This window comes from Castanea sativa, chromosome 5 (genome assembly GCF_040712315.1).
Source record: "Castanea sativa cultivar Marrone di Chiusa Pesio chromosome 5, ASM4071231v1".
NCBI classification, from domain to species: domain Eukaryota; kingdom Viridiplantae; phylum Streptophyta; class Magnoliopsida; order Fagales; family Fagaceae; genus Castanea; species Castanea sativa.
Genome location: NC_134017.1, coordinates 14,547,874 through 14,573,620, shown reverse-complemented (window position 1 = coordinate 14,573,620; position 25,747 = coordinate 14,547,874). Strand labels below are relative to the sequence as shown.

The window sequence follows — 25,747 nt, the reverse complement described above, 5'->3', positions numbered from 1 at the left end:
ATTCTGCCTTTCATTTCTAGTTGTCATTACATCCCTCCTCCGTTCAGTGGAATTGATGTTTTTATATAAATCAATACTTTTGCAGGAAACAGGCATGTCTAATGCTTGGTATGAGGTGTTGTCAGTTTTGCACTTGATGGCAATGCAATCATTATCACAGGCCAACTTATTACTTCTCCCAAGAACATCTAGCGATGGTTACTAGCCAAAGGTATCAGAAGGTAGTTTTACTGCAAAACTTTATGCTTGAGTTATTGTGACCTCTAATTTTGTTATTTATTTGTAGAATTTACATTGGCTATCATGTATAAACTTATAATAGAGAAACATCGGTTCCAAATTTATAATAGTATACGTTCAAAACATCTAGCATACGTTCAAAATCTTGAACGTATTTTTATTCCTAATAGTCTTCAATGGTTTAGGGAAATTTTGTTTCATCTGGTAAGAAAATACTATACCAATTAAATTTCTCCTTATGTGATGGTTGGTCTTTCAAGCTTGGAGGCTGCTTATTCATTTTAATTTGTTTCTCTTCCTTGCCATAGATTTGTGGTAACTATAGTTGGTGTTACGGGTCCCTCTGTTTTTTTCTTTAATTTTTATTTTTGTTTACAGAACCCTTGGATCTCATTTTGTTTCAATTTTGATCTATCTGATGACTAAGTTTTATTGTTAAGTATAAAGCTTGCTGATTTTGCTTGGGTTTTAAAATTGGGATATTGGCTACGGCCGTATGTGCAGTGATTGAACTGAAAGTGACCTGCTTGTAGTTGGTGTGTGTATAGGTCTCTTGGCTTTGGCATTAACCGAGAGTAAGTTCCAAATTTCAGAACATTGGCTGATTTGAATGCCTAATGTGAGTTTGGTAATCATCAGGATCATAGTTGCAACTTGAATGAGCTTTCATATGTAATTGTTTCTTATTAGGATACCCCTTTGCTTATATGGACAATAATGATAGAGATAAGTAACCATACATTTAATGGCTTTGAGTTATCAATTCTTGAGCTGAAATATTTATTTTTGTTGTAATTGTCCACGTGGCAGGAGTCTATTGGCTGGCGTAAAACCAGTGTTTTACGCCACAGCCTGATAGACTGTTTTCTTATTTTGAGAATACATTCTGTCCGGAGGTGGCGTAAAAGAGCTGCTTTACGCCACCAATAATAAAGCGCCACGTCACACAACAACACATTAGTAGAAGAGAATACATTAGTATACTTTTTGTAGGGTAGACAAAATAGTTTAGTTTAAAACAAATTGTTTATATAAAATCTTCTTTTGCAAGAAAGATTTTTTTTTTGGGCAAGTCAGGGTGGTCTTGTAACCACCCTCGCTTAGTATTTATCTTGCTTCCATCTTTGAAATTGTAACATCATTTATGGAACAATTTTCTAGTTTAATTTCAGAAACCTCTGATGATTTTTCTTGAACATTGTTGATAAGATATGCAGGTTGTTTTGGAGGAAGGAGTTGAACAGTTTCACTTGAAAGCATAGTTGCAACATCTAGCATGGTAGGTCTATCTGTTGCCTGGTCTTGTACGCATAAAAGACCAACATGAATGCATCTCAATATTTCAGATGAAGGGCATGACTCATCTATTATTGTTGGGTCTATTAGCTCCAAACCTTTCCCTTCATTCCATAACTGCCATGCCTAATACAAGACCAGTTGTACACAAAATGTTAACTATTATATTCAAAATCTTGTGTATAAATTTAGAAGAGTTAATTGAGAAACTTACATATCCTATAAGGTTGAGCGGATACTCAGAGTGATAGCAACTATTATTTTTCTTGCTGCTCACAATTTCCAATAGTAGGACTCCATAGCTAAATACATCAGTTTTTATTGAAACAACACCATTCATGGCATACTCTGGAGACATATAACCACTGAAATAATATTTGACCAATAAGATTTAGTGTATGAATAAGCACATATACTCATACACACAAATAGAATTAAATTTTGCTTACTTGAAATGTAATGAATACTTACTATGTTCCAACAATTCTATCTGTGTTTTCTTCTAATCCTTTCAACCCAAATATTCTAGCCAAGCCAAAGTCAGAAATTTTTGGATTCATATCCTCATCAAGTAAAATATTGCTTGCTTTTAAGTCTCGGTGAATTACTCTCAGTCTTGAATATTTGTGAAGATAAAGAAGTCCTTGAGCAATGCCTTCAAGGATGTTGAAGCGTTTTTTCCAATTTAATAAAGACTTTTTAGTAGAATCTGGCTCAAAAGTAGAAAATAATTGCAAGCAAATGATAAGTAATAATTGATTGTGTATAATAGAAAAACAAATATCCAATAAGAAAATTTTCCTTGTAATGAACAAACACCCTACCAAAGAGGAAGAAGTCTAAGCTTTTGTTGGGCATGTACTCATAGATTAGAATTTTTTCTTCTTGCTGAATGCAAAGCCCTAACAGTCTTACAAGATTTGTGTGTTGGAGTTTGGCAATAAGAATAGCTTCATTCTTGTACTCTACCAATCCTTGTCCAGAACTTCTTGAGAGTCTCTTTATTGCTATTTTCTGCCCATCATATAATTCACCCTGAAAATATATTTCAATAGTAAAATCTCACTTACATTATCTTAAATCAGTTTCCATTTTTATTATTTCATTTTCTACCAAGATCTACCATGCCCTTGGCCAAAACTCAAGTGTTGATTTGACATATTGTATTAGTGAGCTGGGCTAGTTCTTAAGTTCAAATTTTGTACCAGAAAAATAACTAAAGAGAGCATTGGGTCGAGGTGGTACATTTAGTTTGAATAATAGTTAGATGGTGTAATTTCTTAGATTTCTACATAAGCTTGGTATATGGTTGATAATTTATAATAGTATTAAAATATGTTGTGTTGATTTAAAACCTTATTTCCACGATCCATCATACCATCCATATAAAAAACTTAAAAAATCATTTAATTGTTTAATCATATTCAAATTTAATCATACACACAAATTGTGTGATGCTCAAAGAAAATGTTAGTCACATCTGCAATTACATCTCAAAAAGACTAGTCAAGTTGTAATTAGGGCTCCTTGTAATTACTTGTAAATTAAACATCTATCATGCAAAAACTTGATATGCGACTCAGCCTATGGCCACATAACACAACTCAAAAAATCTAATCAAATCAAATCCACACAACTTGGGATATAAAAATCTCCCTCACTTAAATTTTTTTTATGACCTTATCAATACATTGTATTTCAATAACCCTAAGCCACATGTTGTTATCAAGTTTGCTTAGTTTCTCTAATATCGTGTGTAATAACTCGAGAAAAGCACTAGCCACATCTACTTTGAGACTCCAAAATGGTTAGTTAAGTTGCAATCGAGGCTCCAAAAACCCAAGATCCACTTTGTAAAGACCCAATATGCGACTCATCACACAGTCAGACAATACAAACTCAAACAATTCAATCCAATCAAATCAGACAATTAGTGTATCTTACACACACACACACATACATATACACATATATATATATATATAGAGAGAGAGAGAGAGAGAGAGAGAGAGAGAGAACCTTATAAACTGGTCCAAAACCACCTTCTCCTAATTTATTTTTAGTTGAAAAATTTCTTGTGGCAGCAGAAATGGTTTCAAAGCTGAAGATTTGCAATTCATGGCTATCTTGCCTATCATTATTTCGTTTCTTCACTTTGTCATGTACAGTGGACGATATTGCATTTCCTCTAAGTTCTTGTAGAAGTATCTTTTGTTTCTTCTTTCTCTCCCCTAATTAATAAATATGCAAAATATAATTTGAAAATTTTGTGGTTCTTTATCATCTATAATATATCTAAAAAATCTATGGTAAGAATATCAATTACCTTCCGCTATGTGTTTTTTCACTTTTGCATAGCATAATAAGCACAACAAGGCGATGATGATTCCCCCTACTGCCACAATGAGCCATATCCACCACTTATTTGCTCGCCACCTGTTCGTCCTCACGTCCGTATTGCCATCCCACATAGCTGGCTGGTCCCCTATTTCATCATGAGATGTTCCAAAATAGAATTACATTACATTAATATGACTTAGTCAATAATATGATAATAATCAATTTAATATACCTATGATTAGTTATATGGAGAAATTATGTTATGTGACTTCTAATACTAATATACAATTATATAGTGAAAGAATGACATGTACAACTCAAAATATAATTTTAAAACAAAAAATTATAGTTGATTGTTAAAATAATATAAAATAAAATAGCAAAATAAATTTCAAACTTATAAAAACTCTTAGTTGTAAAATTTTAATCCGAGTTGTATTTTTAAAAAAAAAATTGAAAATTTGACAATAATGTTTGATTTGAGCAACCGTGTTGATTATTTTATTTTACTTAATTACTATGTTACTATGGAAAAAAAGAAGAAAAAGCCATTGACTTGGTGCAACTACACCATGTATGGCAGAAGTTATATTATGTAATATATGATATAATATGATTTGGATATGAACCTATATAATGTTAATTTTATTGTAAATTTTGATGACAGCAATTGATTTTATTATATAATTTCACAATTCTTATATTGTACAATGTAGGCCTTATAATTTCACCTAGAATGATTTTTTTTTTTTGGTATACCTTTAGATAGGTTTTAGTCACAATTTATGTGAATATTGGTTAATTTTAGTTAATAGTTACTCATTGAGTGCGTGGATTTAATTGATTTAAAATTTAATGATTTTAATTAATATGTTTTATAATTTAAGGTTTAATTAGAAACCACTCCAAAAATTCAAAATAATTATATAATTTAAATAAAGGGAATTAACTTGGCTTAAAGAGGATATAACCACTTGTCATAGAGAAAACATGACCACTTTATGTAACTAGACTTCTAGTTTGTGACTTTTATTATATTGTTGTATTAGGTACTAACTCATGCAATGTACAAGAAAGTTCTATAAAAAAAATTTATACACGATAAATATTTTGTCAATAAGTATAATAAATAAAGCAGTCAATAGAGAGCTTGCATAAAAATAATTTACCTAGTTTAGTTATAATTTACTTAGAAAAGATCAAAAGAAATTAATTAGAATTTTTTTAGTGTTGGGTGCTTTATCCAAAAATATGATGAATTCTAATGAGTTTAAACTAACATAGTTGAATACTATTTGAAACTCTAAAAACCAAACTAAAAAATATATATCAGAATGATGATGTGGAAATTGATAAATCTTCAAAAGCTTTTGCCACTAAATTATAAAAAGTTAGCAAAAAATCAAAAGTTTCATTTTATAGTTTAACAATATTTGTTAATTAGTGCAATGCAGGAGAAAGTTTGACAATTATATATAATAAATTTTTAATTGATAAGTGTGGGAGGACAAGAATCCAAGAATATGGACAGATGGGACAGGCCAATGTCAGAAGAGCAGACCTCGAAAGCACTAACAGTAAGACCTTAGGAAAATATGAACAACCCACCACATATACAAGGAGACTATAACCCCCGAGGACCCTGAGTATACCGACATGTCCTCGGGGGGCCAAGGACCAATGCTAAGGGTCGTTGGGTACAAACCGGGGAAGAGAAGGAGGATTTGTCGTCGAGCTAGGAATGGAAGAAAACAGATAAAACATCCATCACCTCCACATTCAATGCTTTGAACCCATTTAGTTGGCCGCATTAATGAGGAAATGAACCTTGAGCAGTGTCAACACAACTCATAGCCTAGTGTAGAAACCTTCTAGTAAGGCCCTGATGGGACAAGTATCAAGGGAAATGAACCCTGACAGAAGGCTAAGATACAACTTAGGTGACTATATAAGGCAAAGAAGCCTCTGTGGGAGAGGGGGAGGGAAAAATTACCATTGTAACCTTAGAACAATTGCAATCACTATCTCAGACCAAACCCGAGGAGCAAAATACAAGCCCTCCAAGGCTATCTTTAACCAATATTTGCACAAGTATACTTAATGTTAATTTTTTCAATTCCAGCTAGAATTTTTCATCTAAATAGGGGTATTCAAGGTTGATAGGCATCCCACTTGTAAAATTTAATTGTGTGTGAAAAAATAACAAACTTAGCCCATTTTTGCTTTGACTTATTTTTGCCCGCCACAATTTGTCTCGTCTGCAGGAATATCTTCTAAGTACCCTTAAGTAAAAACCTTGTTAGTATGGTCAATCCCAAAAGAAGTGGTTCATTGGAGTCTGTGGGGTCCCAGCACAGGGACCAATTCATAAATCTTGAACAAAGAAGGGACCATGATATGGCCCACACTCACAGTGAAAGAGCTCCACCTATACATTTTGAACACACCGGTTAACACCATGCTAGTCATAACTCGCATGACGAGGAGGTATATAATCTCTAGAGGAAAGTGGACCAATTATGCCAACGGCTCCATCAAGAGGTCGGATAAGGGAAGAGAGGACTCCCACCCCAAGCCAAAGTTCTAGCTTTGGGGATGACAGAAGTTACCATTGAAGAAGCGAAACTCCACCTAGTAAGTCTTTCACATATTTATCCCGTTACACTTCTAGTGAAAGGCATCATCGTAAGAGGTCAGGGACCCCACCTAGGAGAAGCCAAGGAAATGATGCCATGAGAAACTGACTTATTCAAATATCCTGCACACCCTTTTCCAGATGTATTGAGCAAGCCGAGCTCCCTCGTCGCTTCAATCAACCCACTTTCACAATATATAATGGCAAGATAGATCCTGTTGAACATGTAAGCCATTTTAATCATAGGATGACCATCCATTCTAAGAACAAGGCGTTGATGTGTAAAGTCTTCCCCTCAAGCCTCGGCCATGTTGCCATGAGATGGTTTAATGGCCTTGAGGAGGGATCTATAAGCTCTTTTGAGGAGAAAACAAGGCATTTGAAGCAAGGTTTGTGACATGTAGTCGAGTTCTGAGGCCTTTACATTCTTTGCTCTTAATCTCTATGAGGGAAGGAAGGAACCTCAAAAATTATTCTAATAGATGCTTGGAGCGTTACAGTGAAATTAAGGAGGATTTTCAAGGATGTAGCTGTCATAACCTTCAAGGTGGGTCTTCCTACGCAGTTCGATCTCTAGAAGTCTCTTACCATGAAGCCTCCTTGAAGCATGCATCAGTTAATGGATCGAATTGAAGAGTACAAAAGGTTCAAAGATGATCAAAATCAAAGTAAGGGAAATGCTAAAGTTTTTACACCTGACCGAAGAGATAATCAAGCTAGTTGGTATACACCGTCCTGTCCAAGGAGAGAGTTTTTCAATCAGGCACCCCACAACCTCGGTGGACCCCAAATGGTAAACTCAGTATTTAAAGAGCCAATCTACCAGGTGCTAGAAAAGATAAAGAGTGCGCCCTACTTTAAATGGCCCAATAGAATGAGAGGAGACCCCACCAAAAGAAATCAGAATCTGTATTATCAGTACCACCATGACCGAGGTCATATAATGGAGGATTGCAGGACTTTGCAGCTCTTCCTCGATCACTTGGTTAGAGCTAGTAAATTGAGGCAATTTTTGCACCAGCCTGCCACTCAAGGAGACCAGCCCACATTAGGGTCTCAGAGAGGCAATGTTCCTCGGTTTTCCCTTGGAATAATCAATGTTATTTTTGTGGTACCAAGAATTGATCCCAACTTTGTTAGGGGAGTGATGACGATATCTTCATAGACAAAGGCAGAAGAGGAAGGTGTGACATTTAAGAGATTCATGCTGCAGTACTAGCCAATCCTAGGGTTCTCCGAGGCTGATAAGGAGGGAACGATTCAGCCCCATGATGATGCACTCGTAGTAACCTTGTAAATTACAAGATTCAATGTCTAGAGGGTAATGATTGATTAGGGAAATGGGGTCGAGATCACATATCCAGACTTGTACAAAGGCCTAGGACTCAAGCCCAAAGGTCGCAGTAAATATGACACCCCCTTAGTCGGATTTGATGGAAAAACCATTGTTCCTAGGGCATGATCAGGTTACCTGTTCAAATGGGAAAGCAGGTGGTGAATGTGGACTTCATTGTGGTGGAGGCTTATTTACCCTATACGGCCATCCTAGCAAGGCTATGGCTTCATGCTATGGGGGCTATATCTTTGGCTCCGCATGTGATGTTGAAGAATCCTACCGAGGAAGGTGTTAGAGAGTTGTTAGGATGCCAGGTAGTGCATGGTAGCGGCAATCAGGCACCAAGCATCTGAAATAGGCTCCTCGGAGTCAACTCCTACCTCATAGCAATCATTGCCCATCCTACCAGCCTCCTCAATTGTTCGGTTTCATGTGAAAGGTTGGATAAGATTGTCATCGATGAAGACAAGAAGAGGTACTTCCAAATTGGGATTGAGCTCCCACCAAACGAGAAAGAGGAATTAGTGAATATTTTGAGGAGAAATCTAGATGTTTTCACTTGAAATGCGTACGAAACTACTGGAGTTGATCTAGAATTCATATTCCATAACCTGAATATAAATCCAAAGGCAATCTCGAGGAAACAACAACCTTGGCAGTCTTCCAAGGAACACGCCGATGGGGTTAAGGAGGAGGTCCGCAAACTTAAGCAAGCTGGGGCTATCAAAGAGGTTTTTTTACCTTGAGTGGTTGGCCAACACAGTAATTGTTAAGAAAAAATCCAGGAAATGGAGAATGTGTATTGATTTCATGGACCTTAATAAGGCATACCCCAAAGACCCATTCCTTGTTTCGAGGATAGACCAACTTGTTGATGTGACATTTGGCCACCCCAAAATGAGCTTCCTCGATACTTTCCAGGGATATCATCAAATCCCATTGGCACTGTCAAACTAAGAAAAGAATGCTTTCCTTACCCCAACAGGGAATTACCATTATCGGGTAATACCTTTTGGCTTGAAAAATGCCGGATCCACGTACCAAAGAATGGTGACTAGGATGTTTGAATATTAATTGGGTAAAAGTGTAGAGGCTTACATCGATGATATGGTGGTGAAAAGTAAGAGGGTTTTGGAGCATGTGACTGATTTGGATGAAGTTTTTACAGTCCTAAGGAAGCATAGGCTTCGCTTAAATGCTTCCAAGTGTTCCTTCGGTATAAGATCAGAAAAGTTTTTAGGTTACATGATTACCTATGAAGGAATTGAAGTAAATCTCGACCAGATCAAAGCCATTCATAATTTGCATTCACCTCGGAATCCTAAAGAAGTCAAACGTTTGACTAGGACGACGGTGGCCTTGAATAGATTCATATCTCAGTCAGCCAACCGATGCAGGCCCTTTTTCCAACTATTGCATAAGTGGAAGGACTTCACCTAGTCTGAGGAATGTGACAAAGCTTTTGAGGATCTAAAGGTATATCTTGCTCACCCTCCAATTCTGTCCAGGCCAGAGAAAAAGGAGGTCTTGTATGCTTATAGAGCACTTACATCACATGCAGTAAGTTTGGTCTTGATATGAATTGAAGAAAGGATCCAAAAGCCATCCTAGAGGCCGAAGCTTGGTATCTCCCTCTAGAAAAAAGCCATCCTAGCCATCATTTATGTCACCAAAAAACTTCCACACCATTTCCAGGCTCATACAATCACTATCCTCACCCAGTTGTCATTGCAGGCGCTGCTTTGGAGATCTGATTACATTGGAAGAGTGACCAAGTGGGGAACTATGTTAAGAGCATTTGATATTTGATATCTACCTCGGAAGGTTGTGAAAGGAAAAGTCCTTGCGGACTTGATAACGGAGTTTACCAAAAACCTAAACCAGGTTGGTTCCAAAAAGGTAGTGATGCCCGAAGAAAGAGGTAGCAATGCCCGAAGAAAGATTAAGGATAAACATGATCTCATCCCAACAAACTTGGCAGCTATTTGTAGACGGGGCAGCTAACCAAAAGGGTTCGGGGGCCAAAATCATGATAATCTCCCCAAAAGGGATTACATCAGAGAAATCCTGAAGATTAAGCTTCACGGCCACAAACAACGAGGCTGAGTATGAGGCCCTCAAAGCAGGATTAGTTGTCATTCAGAAGCTGGGGAGAAAACCTGTGAAAGTTCATTGTGATTTAAGACTCATAGTTGGGCAAGTTTGGGGTGAATTTAAGGTAAAGGATCTGAGGATGCGGTGGTACTTAAGTAGGTGAAGTAGTTGCTGGCTAACTTTGAATCCTTTACTTTAGAGCAAGTACCTTAGAGTCAAAATTCTCATCCTAATTCGCTAGCAACTCTAGCTACCTCAGTTGGAGAGAGACTTTCGAAGATTAGATTGGTAGAAAACCTTGTAACTCCTGCCTATAACAAACAAACAACAGTGGAAATGAACTTTACACGAGTAGGTCTTAGTTGGATGGACCCGATAGTCTCACTTCTTAAGGATGGACATTTGCCCCAGGACAGAATTGAGGTAGAGAAAACTCGCAGAAAAGTGCCGAGGTATTGGCTTTCAAAAGAACAGAAATTGTACAAACGCTCATATCCCAGGACTGTATTTGTTATGTGTCCACCCTAAGGTAGTTGAAACCTTGTTGGAAGAGATTCATGAAGGAGTTTGTGGTAGTCATACGGGGGGTAGGTCCTTATCACATAGAGCTCTGACACAAGGTTATTGGTGGCCGAGCATGCAGAAGTCCTCCCAAGAGTTTGTTAAAAAGTGTGATCAGTGTCAAAGGAATGCCCTAAACATCCACCAACCAAGTGGAGTGCTCAATCCTCTAACTAGCCCGTGGCCCTTTGTGCAATAAGGATTGGATATCGTTGGTTCGTTCCCCAAGGCTATAGAAAATTGGAGGTACCTTCTCATTGCGACTGACTACTTCACCAATGGGTAGAAGTTGAGCCTCTTGCCAACATCCGAGATCTGGGCATAAAGAGATTTGTATGGCGAAATATACAAGATTCGGGGTCCCGAACACTCTCATATTGGATAACAAGCTCCAATTTGATAGCAAGGCCTTTCGAAGATATTGTTGTGATTTAGGCACAAAGAATAGATAGTTCACCCCAACATAACCTCAGGGCAATGGCCAGGCAGAGGCTACAAACAAAGTTATCGTGAATGGATTGAAGAAGAGGTTGGAAGAAGCTAAGGGTAAATAGGTGGATGAGCTACCCTATGTGTTATGGGTGTATCGCACGACACCGAGAAGATCCATTGGTGAAACCGCTCTTTCCATGACATTTGGTTCTAAGGTAGTTATCCCCTTGGAAATGGGTTTTCCAACATTAAACTAAACAATTTGACAGTAGCAACAATGAGCAACTTCTTTCCAACAACCTAGATTTGGTCGAAGAGCGAAGGGAAGTCGCTGCTATCAGGCTAGCGCAATATCAGCAGAAATTAAGGCAAGGGTATGAGAAGGGTGTAAAAATAAGAACATTTGTACTAGGGGACTTTGTCCTAAGAAGGGTGGTTGGGAATATGAAGAATCCTGCTTGGGGAAAGCTCGGTACTAATTAGGAAGGACCCTATCGGGTGACCTCGATAATCAAATTGAGGTTTATCGTCTAAAAGACTTAGATGAGATCTCAATCCCACGACCGTGGAGTGTAAATAACTTATGAAAATATTATTACTAATGTGAAAGTTTACATATGGAAACATTCGTATATATGATTTTGATGTATTTATAGAATTTCTCTCTTACTCTTTTTTATGTATTCAAAGCAAATGATCTAAAGGTTAAACAGAACCTTGGCAAGGTTCAATTCCTCGGATCACCTGCCTTGGTAAATCAATTCCTAACTTCTCTAAGGGTGGGTTAAACAAAACCTCAGCAAGGTTTGATTCCTCAGATCACTTACCTTGGGTAAATTAATGCCTAACTTTTCTAAAGGTTAAACAGAACCTATGCAAGGTTTGACTCCTCGAATCACCTGACTTGGGTAAATTAATGCCTAATTTCTTTAAGGGTTAACAGAACCTTGGCAAGGTTTGACTCGGATCACCTATCTTAGGTATATGTATGCCTAACTTCTCTAAGGATTAAACAGAACTTTAACAAGGTTCAATTCCTCAAATCACCTGCCTTAGGTAAATTAATGCCTAACTTCTCTAAGGGTTAAACAAAACCTGGGCAAGGTTTGATTTCTCGGATAACCTGCCTTGGGTAAATTAATGCCCAACTTCTCTAAATGTTAAACAAAACCTCGGCTAGGTTCGACTCCTCAGAGCACCTGTCTTGGGTAAATTAATGCTTAATTTTTTTTAAGGGTTAAACAGAACCTCGATAAGATTTGATTCCTCTGATCACTTGCCTTGGGTAAATTAAGGCCTAATTTTGCTAACTGAAGATAGGACCTTCTCCATACTAGGTTCGTTGGGACATTAAGCAAAGCCAAAGAGCGATTTTGAGAGAATATAATTGGTATGAACTTAGAAGCAAAGTAACACAAATCAAATTAACCAAAAAGGGCTAGAATTATTAAAGGAACACATACACTCAACATCAAAATAAAGATCTTCATTAATAGGTGAAAAATACAGAAAAGTACCCAAAAAAGAAGAAGCAAAACACAAGCAAAATGACGGCAAAAAAGCCCTATATAGACAAATTCCCTCTATAAGAAAGGAGTACAATCAGCCACCTAGTTCAAAATCTATGCCTAGTCCCTACTTCGGCAACTCCTTCCTCTACTCTTTTGGCTCTTTCTCCTTCTCGGCCTTTTTGGAAGTTTTGCCCTTTAGTGGAGGGGTGTGGCACCAAAGGAGAACTCTTGTCTGAGGCAGAGACCTCCTTCTCAGAAGAGGTTAAGGGAGCTACTGGGGCTTTGTCACATGGAGCAGGACTAGAGACCTTAGTACAAGTCAGTTGGGTTGAAAGAGCAGTGCTACTTTGAGGGCTAACAACTTTGACCCTAATAGTTGGGGACTTGCGGGGTAAAATACTTTTTCCAGATCCCTTAGCTCCAAGGACTAATCTACCCCTGCAGCATTCAGAGCCTCAATCTAGGTCCTAAGGTGTAAACCCCGACAAACAGTTGTGATCTGAGATTTGAGATGGGTCTCTTTCTACCCCAAGTTGTAGGCCGCCTACTCGACTTTGGCAATCTCTTCAGCTTTTTCCCTAGCTCCTTGGTCAACTCCTCAATTTTTACTTGGGTGAGAGCCAGTTGATCTTCAGCCTTCTTTAGGTGACGAAGCTACTCTTGGGCTTGCCTTTCAAAGCTCTCTATGAAGGCCTCTACACTTTTTCGAGCTTTATTACACTCAGTCAACTTGAGAAGAGTCTCCTTTAGCTTCTTGTCAGTTTGGGCCTAGGTCTTCTGAGCAGTATAACGTTTGGACTCTTCCTCTTTCTTCTTGTAAAGAGTCTGGTCCCCCCATTTCTCAGCAACATGTGTAGCTTGCATTGCCTTTGAAAAAAAGAAAAAGAAAAGGGAAAGGCTAATAGTCAAGCCTCCAAGCAGACGTCAAAAGGGGTATACCTACATATAAAAAAAATGGGACGCGTACATACCAGAGCCAAGTCCCTCTTTAGGCATAGGAACATCTCATGCTTCTTTAGATTACGAAGCTCGGCCATGTCTCAAGGCAACAAGAGTACTTGTTCCAAAGAGTTGGCAACATAACATATAAAAATGGAGATGTGCTTAAAACCAAGGATGATGTGCGCAACTTGGAGTTGGTCGTAGCGATGGAGAAATATCTCGGATCTCAGGATACAGTTAAGCTCATCGAAATTCACCAAGCTTCGTCTCTTAGCAGTGTTCTTCTTATTTGAAGAAAAGATAATAGAAACAAGGGTAGGGAAAAGAATAAAGAAAAAGATGGAGAACTATATATATATATATATATCCTCTCCAAGCAACTACAAGTTTAAGATCTTTAGGATATTCCTAAACCACCCCACCTGATGTGCCATCCTTGGTCGGGTAGTGCAGTCCATTTGCCACTTCCTTGAAATAATAAGAAAATCATCGTCCATGCCCTTATTTGTGTCAGGGAGACAAGAAATTAACTTAGTGGCATGGACCCCAGTTTTCAGGTAATAGCCTGCCTCCTTATGATTCTGGTAGCTATATACCCAATTTACATCATGATGGGTGAGGTTTACACCCATTTTTTCATTTAGCGCGTCTACACTACCTAATATCCTAAACATGTTGAGGGCATACTGAGTGGGACAGAGTCTAAAAAGACACAAAAAAAGTCCCTAGTTACTCTACCCATGGGAATCCTCATTCCCTCCCTCTATAAATGCTATCATTGGAATTACTGTAGCCTCAGAAGGTCTTCTCTCATACCACTCTCCTAAGTGGCAATGTTCTGTGTTGACACCACCAAGAATCCTAAACCGTTTCTTAAACTTTTCCTTATGCTCGGGGGTATCAACTAAGCTAAAGAACCTATCCATTTTTAAGAAAAGTAAGAAAGAAAAGAGATATTGATTCTAATAAGAAGAAGAATTACGAGACACTTACAAAGAAACAGAAGAAGAGGGACTCCTCGAACGAGTTATCTAAAAAGGGGACTAATTTTTTCTTTGCTAAAGGTAAAAATAGGGAAAAGTCACCCTCATCCCCTTTTTTTATAGGGGCTAAGAAAGGGGTAGCAATTTTCCCACTCCTTTAATTTTAAGAATAAGGACTGTAGGATCGTAATCTTACCGTAGAACGTAGGCAATAGGGAGCCGTCCATAGCATTTACTGTTGTGTCGTGGATTCAAAGCGTCAGGACCATGTTTAAGTCAGTTGAAAAGATAGCCCTACATGGGAACGCATCAGGAGCGTGCCAAAATGCCTCCCCACAATTACCAAAACTGCCCTTCCTTAGAAAGAATGGGAAATGAGGTTTTGGGGGGCTATTGTGGGAGGACAAGAATCTGCGAATATGGATAGATGGGATAAGGCTAATGTCAGGGAGGGTAGACCTCGGAAAGCACTGATAGTAAGACCTCGGGAAAATATAAACAACCCACCACTGGTACAAGGAGACTATAACACCCGAGGACCCCGAGATACCGACATGTCCTCAGGGGGGCGAGGACCAATGCTAAGGGCCGTCGGGCACAAATTGAGGAAGAGAATGAGGATTTGTCGTCGAGCTAGGAAGGGAAGAAGACAAATAAAGTATCCATCACCTCCACATTCAATACTCTGAACCCACCTAACTGGCCGCATTAATGAGAAAATGACCCCTAAAAATAGTGTCAACAGAACTTATAGCCTGGTCTAGAAGCCTTCTAGTAAGGCCCTGATGGGACAAGTATCAAGGGAAATGAACCCTGACCCTCCAAATGGAAGGCTAAGATACAACTTAGGTGACTATGGGTCTGTTTGAGATCCGCTTATTTTGTTGAAACTGAAAATCTTTTGCTAAAAGTACTATAGATAAAGGTAAAATTTAGCTGAAATAGTACAGTAGGACCAATGAATAGTACCAAAAAGTACAGTGGAGCTCATGAATAGTAGCAAAAATAAGCTAAATAGTAAAACAAGCTGGCTTTTTAAGATGGAGCCAAACACACACTATATAAGACAAAGAAGCCTATGTGGGAGAAAGGGAGAGAAAAAATCACCATTGTAAACTGAGAACAATTGCAATCACTTTCTCGCACCAAACTTGAGCATAATACAAGCCTTCCGAGGCTATCTTTAACCAATATTCGCACAAGTATACTTAATTTTTCCAATTCCAACTAGTACTTTTCATCTAAACAGGGGTATTCAAGGTTGATAGGCATCGAACCTCTAAAAATTAATTGTGTGAGCAAAAATAACAGACTTGACCCATTTTTGGTTTGACTTATTTTTGCCCGCCACAATAAGTATTAATATCTACAAAGTCAAATTAGAGAATTTGTGAAAAAAAAAAGAAAAAAAGAACAAAGATAAAAAATTTATCTAATATAATTAAAATTTGTACTTAAGATCAAACCTAATTTAACCACATTTATTTAAGATCAAACCTAATTTAACCAAATTCAAAGCGTGAGGACCATGCTTTATCCAAACAAACAATAAATTTTAACTATCTAACTTATAAATTCTAATTATTAGATAAAAGTAATGATAGACCAAGAATGTATTGACACCTTGTGATAAATTAACCAATTAATTAGCCTAGTGAATTAAATAGATTCAATTACATGCAATATGCGTGGTAGTACAAACAAATCACCAACTAAGTTAAATGTAGTAGAAATTAAATTTAACATGGGTGATTTGTTTACGAATGGGGAAAACTACCATGGCAAAACTCCACCGAGTGAATTTAAGGTCACCACTCCCGAGAATCCACTATTATCAAAACAAGTTGTTACAAGTAAAGGAATCCCAGTACCTTATACCAACCTACAATTGAACCCTTACCCTAATACACAATTGGACTTGTTCTGTAGTGACAATTTCTCATTTTCAATGCACGGCTCCTAGTACGTGACTAATCAATCGATGTATGGATCCAAGTACGTGACTAACCACTAACTTGAGAAGGATGTTGACTGCAAAGTTCATCAGTTCATCAACATAATAAAGATCACGAAACTCCTTGGTTACAAAACCCTACAACGTACAAACGCAGTAACTTCTTCAAGAGAAATATGAACTAAGACAAATTATCTCTGGTCACAATATGCTTGCAACAAGTGCAACAACCTTATGACAACCCTTAAAATAATCCTTATATATGTTTAGGGTTGTGAGAAAAGAAAACCTAAACACATACACATAGATATGCGTGAAATCAGATCTGAAAAACTGATTTTCGTAATTCTCGATAGACAAGGTATTTGTCAAGCAGCTATCGAGCATCAGGGTAAATTTGCCTTTTAAACCTCGATAGATACAATCTGTCGAGCTAGTTGTCAAGCTTTAAAATACAATACTTCTTTACTTGTTTCTTGGATAGATTTGCATGGCTTTAGTACTTGGACTTAAACTCTTGTTCCTTGAAGTATTAAACACATCCTAGATCTACCCAATTACAAGTAAAGTGCATTTTATCATAAGATTAGTCAATTCTAAATGATATATGTTTTAACATGATTCACATATGTCCTAACAAGTAACATGTTTTTTTTAACCAAAAGAATTTGCAACTCTAAAAATAAAATTATATATATAAGAGTTGAGCACGAAGTAATTAGACTTACCAATTGCTGAATTAAGGAAGTATATTGTCCGTGTCACAACAATTCCCCAATAATAATTTTCTTTCACTTATGCTTCATTCTTCATGTAATAAAATTTGCAACACTTTTGATATATTTTTTCTTTGAAATCATTGAGAATATTAGATTTACATGTATATGATTGTAAAGAAACACGCTACAAAAAGGGAAAAGTATCACAGACATAGTTGTCAGTATCATACGATACATATCGTGTTTAAAAAGTTCCATATTGTATTGGTGTATTGTAAGTGCTTATGAATCGTACGATGTAGTGTGCATATCGTATGAATCATATTGTATTGTAAAATCGTACGTATCATATGATACATAGACAAATACTTTAAAATAAGATTTTTTGTTAAAATTTGTACATTTATTTGAATCTAACTAGTTGTTAGATTTGTTTTTAACACAAAATTATTAGGTTACTTAATTTGGCATAATAAAATAACATATTCATAAGTTTTTTCCCCTCTCTTTCTCTTATAATATTTGAACTGCATAGTACACATTTACACTTCACTTTAATATTTGAAAATTTATTTTCTATACTATGAATAAGATATAATTGACAGTATAATTATTTTTTATTTTTCTCATTACTGTTATAAGTCCAAGAAAATAGAATGCCAAGAAAAAATATTTTTTTTATAATTATTAAAATAAAAAGAACAAGAAGAGATAGTAAATGTTAATGATGATGAAGAAAATTTTAATGAAGAAATAAATTTGCAAAATGATAAACATGATGATAGCATTGACTTAGATGATGTTTATTAGGCAATATGATGAAAATAAATTATTATTTTTGGGTCATTTGTAATATATTATCACTTTTGAATTTTAGCAATTTGAATGTGTATGTTATAAACACATGCAAGTTTGATTTATTTAGTTAGCTTGTTAAATATTATTACATAAGTGATGAATATATTAGTCATTATTTGAATATATTTAAAATTTATAATGAATATACCATTTATATATGTATCTCTATAATTTTTATAAATTTTATTAAGTGTTTGTGTATCTTACGATACACGATACAGAAAAATAAAAAATTGATTCATGATACGATTCACGTTTTGACAACTATGATACAGATGGATTGCCAAATTTAATTGTGGAACTAAATACTAAATAGTATGCTTTGCTCTAGTATATCTGATATTCTCAACTATTTCAAAGAACGAAGCACCTAGAATCTCAACTGTATCAAAGAATGAGGCGTTTACATAATTGATGGTCCTAAGCCTAAAAATATATGCAGATTTTCGGATGATTCAGAATCCACTAAAGCCAGGAAAAAAAAAAAAAAAAAGCTTATTACAATTATTCAACTCTAATTAAGAAATCAACTGTGTATTTATATGTTTTTACACTATAATTAGATTATGATCATTCAGGATAAAAAGTGAAATGAGGGATTAGAATATTTGTTGTACAATATGACATCAACAAAGGAATAGAAAAATCCAAAATTTAGAAAAATCTTCTTTTTTTGTGGGGGGGGGGGGGTGTTCTACTACCATAACTTTTGTATTACAATTTTTACCAAAACTTTTTTTTGGTAAAAAATTTTAAATTATGTCATCAATTAAAATTTTAAATTCTAATTTTTTGAGTATAAAATTATATATAAAAAATAAGTTTATGAATCAAACTACTATGTTTTAAACATGTATGTCAAATTTGGTGCCAATAGTATGTACATTTTGTTTAAATGTTAACAAAAAAATATCATATTTTATGATGAAGGAATAATTCAATACATATGAACTTTTTATTTTTTTGAGAAAGAAAAACATATAAACTTTTTATGAGAAAGAAATAACTCAACATTATGAATTTTATTTCTTAACATTATGAATTTAATCAGATATTATTCTTTCATAAAAACTAAAAAGATTGTATAAATCTCAATAAGAAATTGTCATACAATGAGTTTAGAGACTTCACTTTTATACTAAAAAGAAAAATAGAATTATACTTCTTATATTGTCTTTATGACAAACTTTATAGTAGTTTTTAATATTCTCATTTTTGACAGACATATCATTTTTGGCTCATGTATCCCTTAATATTTCCATTCAACTTTTGTTTTGTTTAGCTCAAATCAAATAAATCTCTGTTAATCTCAAACTTTTAAATACTTTTAAAAGGAAAAGAGAAAGAGAATAATTTTTTTTTTTAGAAACAAACACACATAATGGAAAGAGAAAATGATTTTAATATGAAGACACACCACAACTCAAGAAAGAGAATAATTAGATAAAGGTACGTACCATCTCTTGAGTTGGTTGGTTTGAGTAGACTAGATAAAGGAAATACGTAGTAATACTCAAACGCGTTGAGGATGGGAGGAAGGTCAGACCCCATTGTTGCATTAATAACAAAACTAAAATGGCCTTTGAATATCCGATTGAGACATATGGACAGTGGCTTTAAATGGTCAAGCGTTATTGGCTCTGAGGTATAGGTATAGGTTCCCCCATTCACAGAAATAATGAATTCTCTTTTCTTTCCTTGCGTAAGTTTTACAATTTCAGCAAAGTGAAAGCAAACACACCAGTTTCCAGAGTTATAACCGGGCGGGTCACTATAGCTTAAGGAATGATAACCACTAGATGGCTGGACAGCAGTTCTCAATACTTCTGATGGTAGTTTATAACTATCATTGTTGTTTTGTATGTCACTAACTGAGGAGGTATTGATCGGAACTGAGTTTGATAACGCACCATAAGCATACCACAAGCGATCATAAACATCGTTCTTGTACCTTAGATAGGACATGAAAAAGTTGATTGTCACGTTAAAATTTCAGAGACGAGACATTTTAAAAAACAATGTTCAAATTTGACATAATATGAACAATATATACAGGGTAAAATATAAGAAACTGTGAACAACCTGAATTTTGAGTTTATACAATAATATCAATTATTATCAAGGCTTTTAAAATATTTAATTTGTTCCCTTAGCACAAATGACACTTAATACTTTCAAAATTTTCATACTCTAAATTTTTTGCTTTCTTCCAACAACCTGTTTTGATAGCATAAGTCTCATAGTAATTGTAATTTTGATAAAAAATTATAATTTTGATTAAATTTTTACTAAATTGGCTATATATATAATTATAGGAAAGCTTTATATATATATATATATATATATAGTTACAATATACTACTAACCTCATAACTCGAATCATTTCTCCCTAAACCCTCAAACACTTTGTGCATCTAAATTTACTTTTTTACCTTATAATTTTTTAATTCTAGGAGTATTTAGGGCATATGTTCATAAAAACATATAAGTATTAATGACTCTCTTTATTTATTTATTGATTTTAATTTTTTTTAATATCTGAGATAGAATTTTATTCTTGCTTAATCTAAGTATATATAAATGTGAAACTTCCATATGGACAATTGGATCCCGGCCCTTACCTCCCACACCCCGGAAGCACTAACACTGATCTAAGTATTAATGACTTTCTTTATATTAAAAGAATATTATAATAACATTCATTTAAAGTATTTATGTCTCTCTTTTTTCCCCCAATGTTCAATTTGTTTTTTGCCAAATATAACTCATCCATTTTAGGAGTATTTAGAGCATATGTTTATGAAAATATTTAAGAAAGTAAATCTCTTTAGAAAAGTTATTTTTATTTCCTAAAAAAAGTTTTTTTTTTTTTGATAGATAGAAAACTTTTTATTTCTTTCTAGGCTTACAACTCATTTTCATTTTGCATGTACAGCTTTGGATTTAGAGATATGTGAATGCATAATTGTTTTTTTTTTTTTTTTTTTGGTTCTGAAAAAATGCTATGAATTTTATGGTAAAAAATTTGGGACATATTCTATCTTTGTCATTCATTAATATATATTTTCTCATAATTTTTATTATTATAATATTTCTCTTATATTATATTGCATAGGTTAAGGCATATTAAAGTGACATAACTTGTCTCCAGGAAAAATTTTCTAGCTCCACCACTCTACAAGGGGAGAAATTATAATATTTTCATGATGGACCAAGTTATTTGTCCACTATTCTACTAAAAAATTTTCACCTATTTAAAATTGCTAAGTTAGAAATTTTTTAAAATAAACATTAACTACTGACTCAACAATTTTAAATATATGAGAATTTTTTAGTGGAACAATGGAAAAATAACATGGTCCACTATGAGAACTGTATAATTTCTCCTACGATAGAATGTTTTAGCCAACAACAAATAAATAGAAGCCAACGAGATAATTTTTATTATTATAATATTTCTCTTATATACACTGCATAGGTTAAGGCAATATTAAAGTTAGAACCCCTTCCCTCTCCCTTGTGTATGTGTGTTTGTTTATTTCTCCAAAAAAAAAGTGACATAATTTGCCTCGCAGAAAAATTTTCAAACTCCACCACTGTAAGGGAATGTTTTAGCTAACAATAAATAAATAGAAGCCAAAGATAGAGAAGGAAGAATGAAGATCAGAAGAATTTTTAAATAGTGTTAAGTGACTTTAGTGGGTAGAGAACAAATTGAATATTTTTAATAGTTTTGATATAGTTGGCTTTGAGCCAAATCTCAGGTATAGTTTTTGTACTTTGACATTTTAAATAAAAAGAAAATCAAAGAACAAAATTGTAATTGACTTACCTGATAAATTCCTCTTGTTGACCTGTGGTTGTGCCCAGGACATATCGCCAGCCCTGTTCTAACACTCCTAAGTCAAGTGGATAAAGGGACTTGTCCAAAGGACGTAATTCCAAGGCAGAAATAAAAGGTATTCCAAGCCCAGTGTTTATCAAACATACATATATGATGTCAGATGTGGGAACATGAATCGTATCATCATAAATTGTAGAATCTACCCCATTGAAATCCACTGTGTAGATATAATTAACCCCGACATATAAGTCGAATTTTGGAAACTCATTCTTCTTGTCATAATTTCCATAATAAAAGAAAGGTCTGATAAGATAATTACTATTTTTGCCTTGTTCAGGTTTCAAAGTGTAACAATTCTTTTTTCCTTCCGGAAAGCTTCTCAGATTTCTTATTTGCCGCCCATAATCATGATTTGAAATTTGGTACTCAGGGTATATGTTGGAATTTGTCCCAGTATCTATAAAATCCGTATCTGACTTGTAAAATATACCAGTGCCATCATCCAAGTAATCTTTGGTTGCCCCACAATCAATGCTTATGAATCCTAGATTTATAATGCCAATCAATATGGAAAAGTCAAGAAGAATTTGAGTTTGAAATTCCAAATAATTAAATTGACAAAAAGAAAAAAAAATTGCGATAGATTATGCACCTAGCCTTCCATATGCTCTTTGCGAAAATTTGCTATCCCTTTTTAAGTTTTAAGCACTTAATTTGAAAAATTATATTATTTTCACGGATTTTTTTTGGGTCATGCAACAATGATAACGTCCCTCTCACATAATATCATAGTCACACTTAACACCATTTTCTCTTTCAGGGTCACTTATTATTTTCTTAAAATAAAAAAGTGACTTTCGGGTCGTCATTTGTATTGGCTTCTGCTACACGTGTTTAGATAGATAAGAAAAGAAACTAGCAACATTTACTTATGTGTTCTTCTTGATTACGTATTACAGAGGTCCAATGACAAAAACAAGATTGTAGTATGTAGGCACATGAAGTGAGTGTGTGATAGAGAGTTTGTGATATTATTTATTTATTTATTTTGAGTGAAAAATTCATTGTATATATAAAGCTTTCTAATTTTTGAAAAGTTTGAAGGAAAGTACATGATAAGAAACTATTCATATTCTGCTATGCAATGGAGTCTCTCGGCTCTAAAAAAATTAAGTTTATATGTTTTGTTATTATAGTTGTAGCAATGTATAATATACAAATTACATTATATTGATGCAAAACTTTATTATTATTATTATTTTTAGATAAATTTATAATCAACATACAAAGTTACTAACGAGTTTTTTGCAGGATCTTACGATCCATGATTCAATCTAATCCGACCCTCCAATGATTTGACATAGGATATTAATTTTAACAAACTCGCGCTAATATATGATATCTCTATCATTTTGGTAAGATTGTTGAGTAGTTGTCAACATCCTTGTAAGTCAGTGGCATATTATTAGAATTATGTGGTTAAATAATTAAAAAAAAATTATTTTTCAATAGTTTAAGCTTTAGGAAGAGGAATTTAACACATATATAGCCTACCCTCTTTTATTAAGAAATTCAAGATTTAAATCTTCTCTGATCCATTTATTAGAATTATGTGGTTAAATAATTTAAAAAAAATTATTTTTCAATAGTTTAAGCTTTTGGAAGAGGAATTTAACACATATATAGCCTACCCTCTTTTATTAAGAAATTCAAGATTTAAATCTTCCCTGATCCATTGTATTATTGAATTATAAAATTTGGGAAAAAAAATCTTAAAAAATCTCATGGGTTTAACTTTCTGCCATTCGATTAGAAGCAAAAATAAAATGAAATATTTATGGCTATTTTTGGGAATATGTTCAAGCAAGTATGTCTAAAAGCTAGTTTCTGAAGAGAGAGATAAAGAACTCAACGAGGTTTCAAGATGAATGGCATACCTGGAACATGATCAACAAGTTTTCTTCCAGCATGCTCATTGTCTCCTTTAGCTAGTTTCCAATTGCCAAGAATACCAATCATGAAAACAACCACACACCATGCTTTCAAAAAGAGAATTAATTCTAGGGCGTAATCCATGATGATCTTTATTGGCATATTATGCTCTACTCAGAAGGAAGATGTCTACTATTTAAGGCCCAATTTATTAGCTACATCGATTACTTGTGTTACTAACAAAAGACTTTTAGTCATTGTCAATCAATTGCCTGCTTTTATTCATAGGAAAGAGATAGAGGATGACCCCTCACCCTACCCATATATCTTTCTAATTTCTATCGCGTCTCTAAGAAATTTATTTTAGAGTGATCATTAAAAAAACTTAAATTATAAAAAATTTAAGAAAAAAATTAATATATCCACATCACAAAATATGCATGCAAATAAATTAAAGTTTTATAATTTCATTCTACGAGTTTTAATGTTTTGAATTCGTTACATGATATGTTCCTCTTAATATATATTAGTTTTTTTTATTTAAAAATAAAATCCTTCGTAGTTAACAAAATGCTGTTTAAAAGACTGTCTATTTTTTTATTATTAAAAAAAGAAAATGTTAATAAATGTCATAAGGACATTGGTTTAAGAATTATTTAAAAAAATATTTTATGGAAAAAATGATATAGTAATTAATTTTTTTCCATGAAAGTGGTTTTAAAAATTTCTTAATGTGGTTTATTATTAATTTCTCTAAGAATACTCGTTAACATGACTTTTAAAAAATAATTATTTATTTGTGTTATTTTATTTTATTTTATTTTTATTAGCTGAACTGTCTATTTGTGTTAGTATTACTTGGAGGACTACGTATATCGGTCAATTTTAAATGGGGACTTCCAATTTTAAATTTCTTAATATGGTTTATTTTACTTTTTTTAGCTGAACTGTCTATTTGTGTTCTAAATTCAAGATTCCCATATCACAATGTTGAGGATAAATCCCAAACGCTGGGGGTTTAGCGTGATTTGGGAACTTTTTGAAGAGTATAGGACAATGTTTTGCTTTCTTTTTGTTTTTGTTTGTTTGTTTGTTTGTGTTTTTTTTTTTTTGAATGCCAATGCCGAGTCCGAGTCCAAGAGTAGGATAAAAGTCATACGAAGCAAACATCAATTCTTGACTTTAGGCCCCAGGCCCAGAGAGTAGCTTTCAGCCCGACATTTACGCATTTAAGTTGAAATTGTTGTGGGGCCCTTATATAACTTGACCGGGTCATTGAATCTAGGGTGTGGTTTTTTTTTTTTTTTTTTTTGAGAAACGGACTAGGGTATTGTTAGAAGTTTGAAATTTGACGTTGAGTAGGGACTACAAATGAGAAGGAGAGGTCTGGATCTCAAATTTATTTTACATGCTATATATTATGTTAGGTTTTATAATTTTGTAAAAAAAATTATTAACATCTTCAACATTCAAAGAAGTATTTTATAAATTGATAGATGTATAAACCCTATATTAAGCTTAATAAATGTGCTAATAGTAACAAAAATATTACTTTTTTTACCTACCAAAATTAAAACAAAGTGTAAAAGGAAAAATGAACTATCATGGCTTAATCTCCTAAGCATAGTGGATTCCCCCCTAAAAAAAAAATATCCTAAGCATATTGTAAAAAATGTGAATTTATTTGACATTTTGGTTAAGTAATGATAGAAACACATCATTTTAGTTTACTTTTCAAATATTTTAAGTGATTGGAGTTGAGAGTCAATACAAGATTGTGAACTATGAACCATTATAAAAATTAAAAAAAAAAAAAAAAGGCTTTGAAGAGGTAATTTGACATCATAAAATATTTCACAAATGTTAAGGTCATTAAGTTTTTAATGATAGATAATAAAGTAACATTAGTAATAGGTCAAAATAAGGAGCAATAAAAACTTGCAAATTTAATTGTTGTAAATATTTTGTGTCTATAACATTATTCTATAATCACCCATCAGGCCATCACCACTATAAAATGGCCACCTAGCCAAGCCACATAGCTAATGAAGCCTTATCTATATTGGCTTC

At 34.2% G+C, this 25,747-nt stretch overlaps 1 protein-coding gene across 1 annotated transcript; it reads right to left on the bottom strand.

The window, feature by feature from the left end:
• Positions 1–1,232: 1,232 nt before the first annotated feature.
• Positions 1,233–23,843, bottom strand: LOC142633781 (uncharacterized). The gene is made up of 9 exons (XM_075808033.1): positions 23,683–23,843; positions 21,734–22,289; positions 19,359–19,852; positions 3,863–4,021; positions 3,556–3,767; positions 2,361–2,571; positions 2,008–2,245; positions 1,751–1,901; positions 1,233–1,662 (listed from the first exon to the last, which is right to left on the bottom strand). Exons 1-9 carry the CDS (start codon positions 23,837–23,839, stop codon positions 1,348–1,350), a joined length of 2,493 nt encoding a protein of 830 aa, XP_075664148.1. The 5' UTR covers positions 23,840–23,843; the 3' UTR covers positions 1,233–1,347.
• Between the last annotated feature and the right edge of the window lie 1,904 nt (positions 23,844–25,747).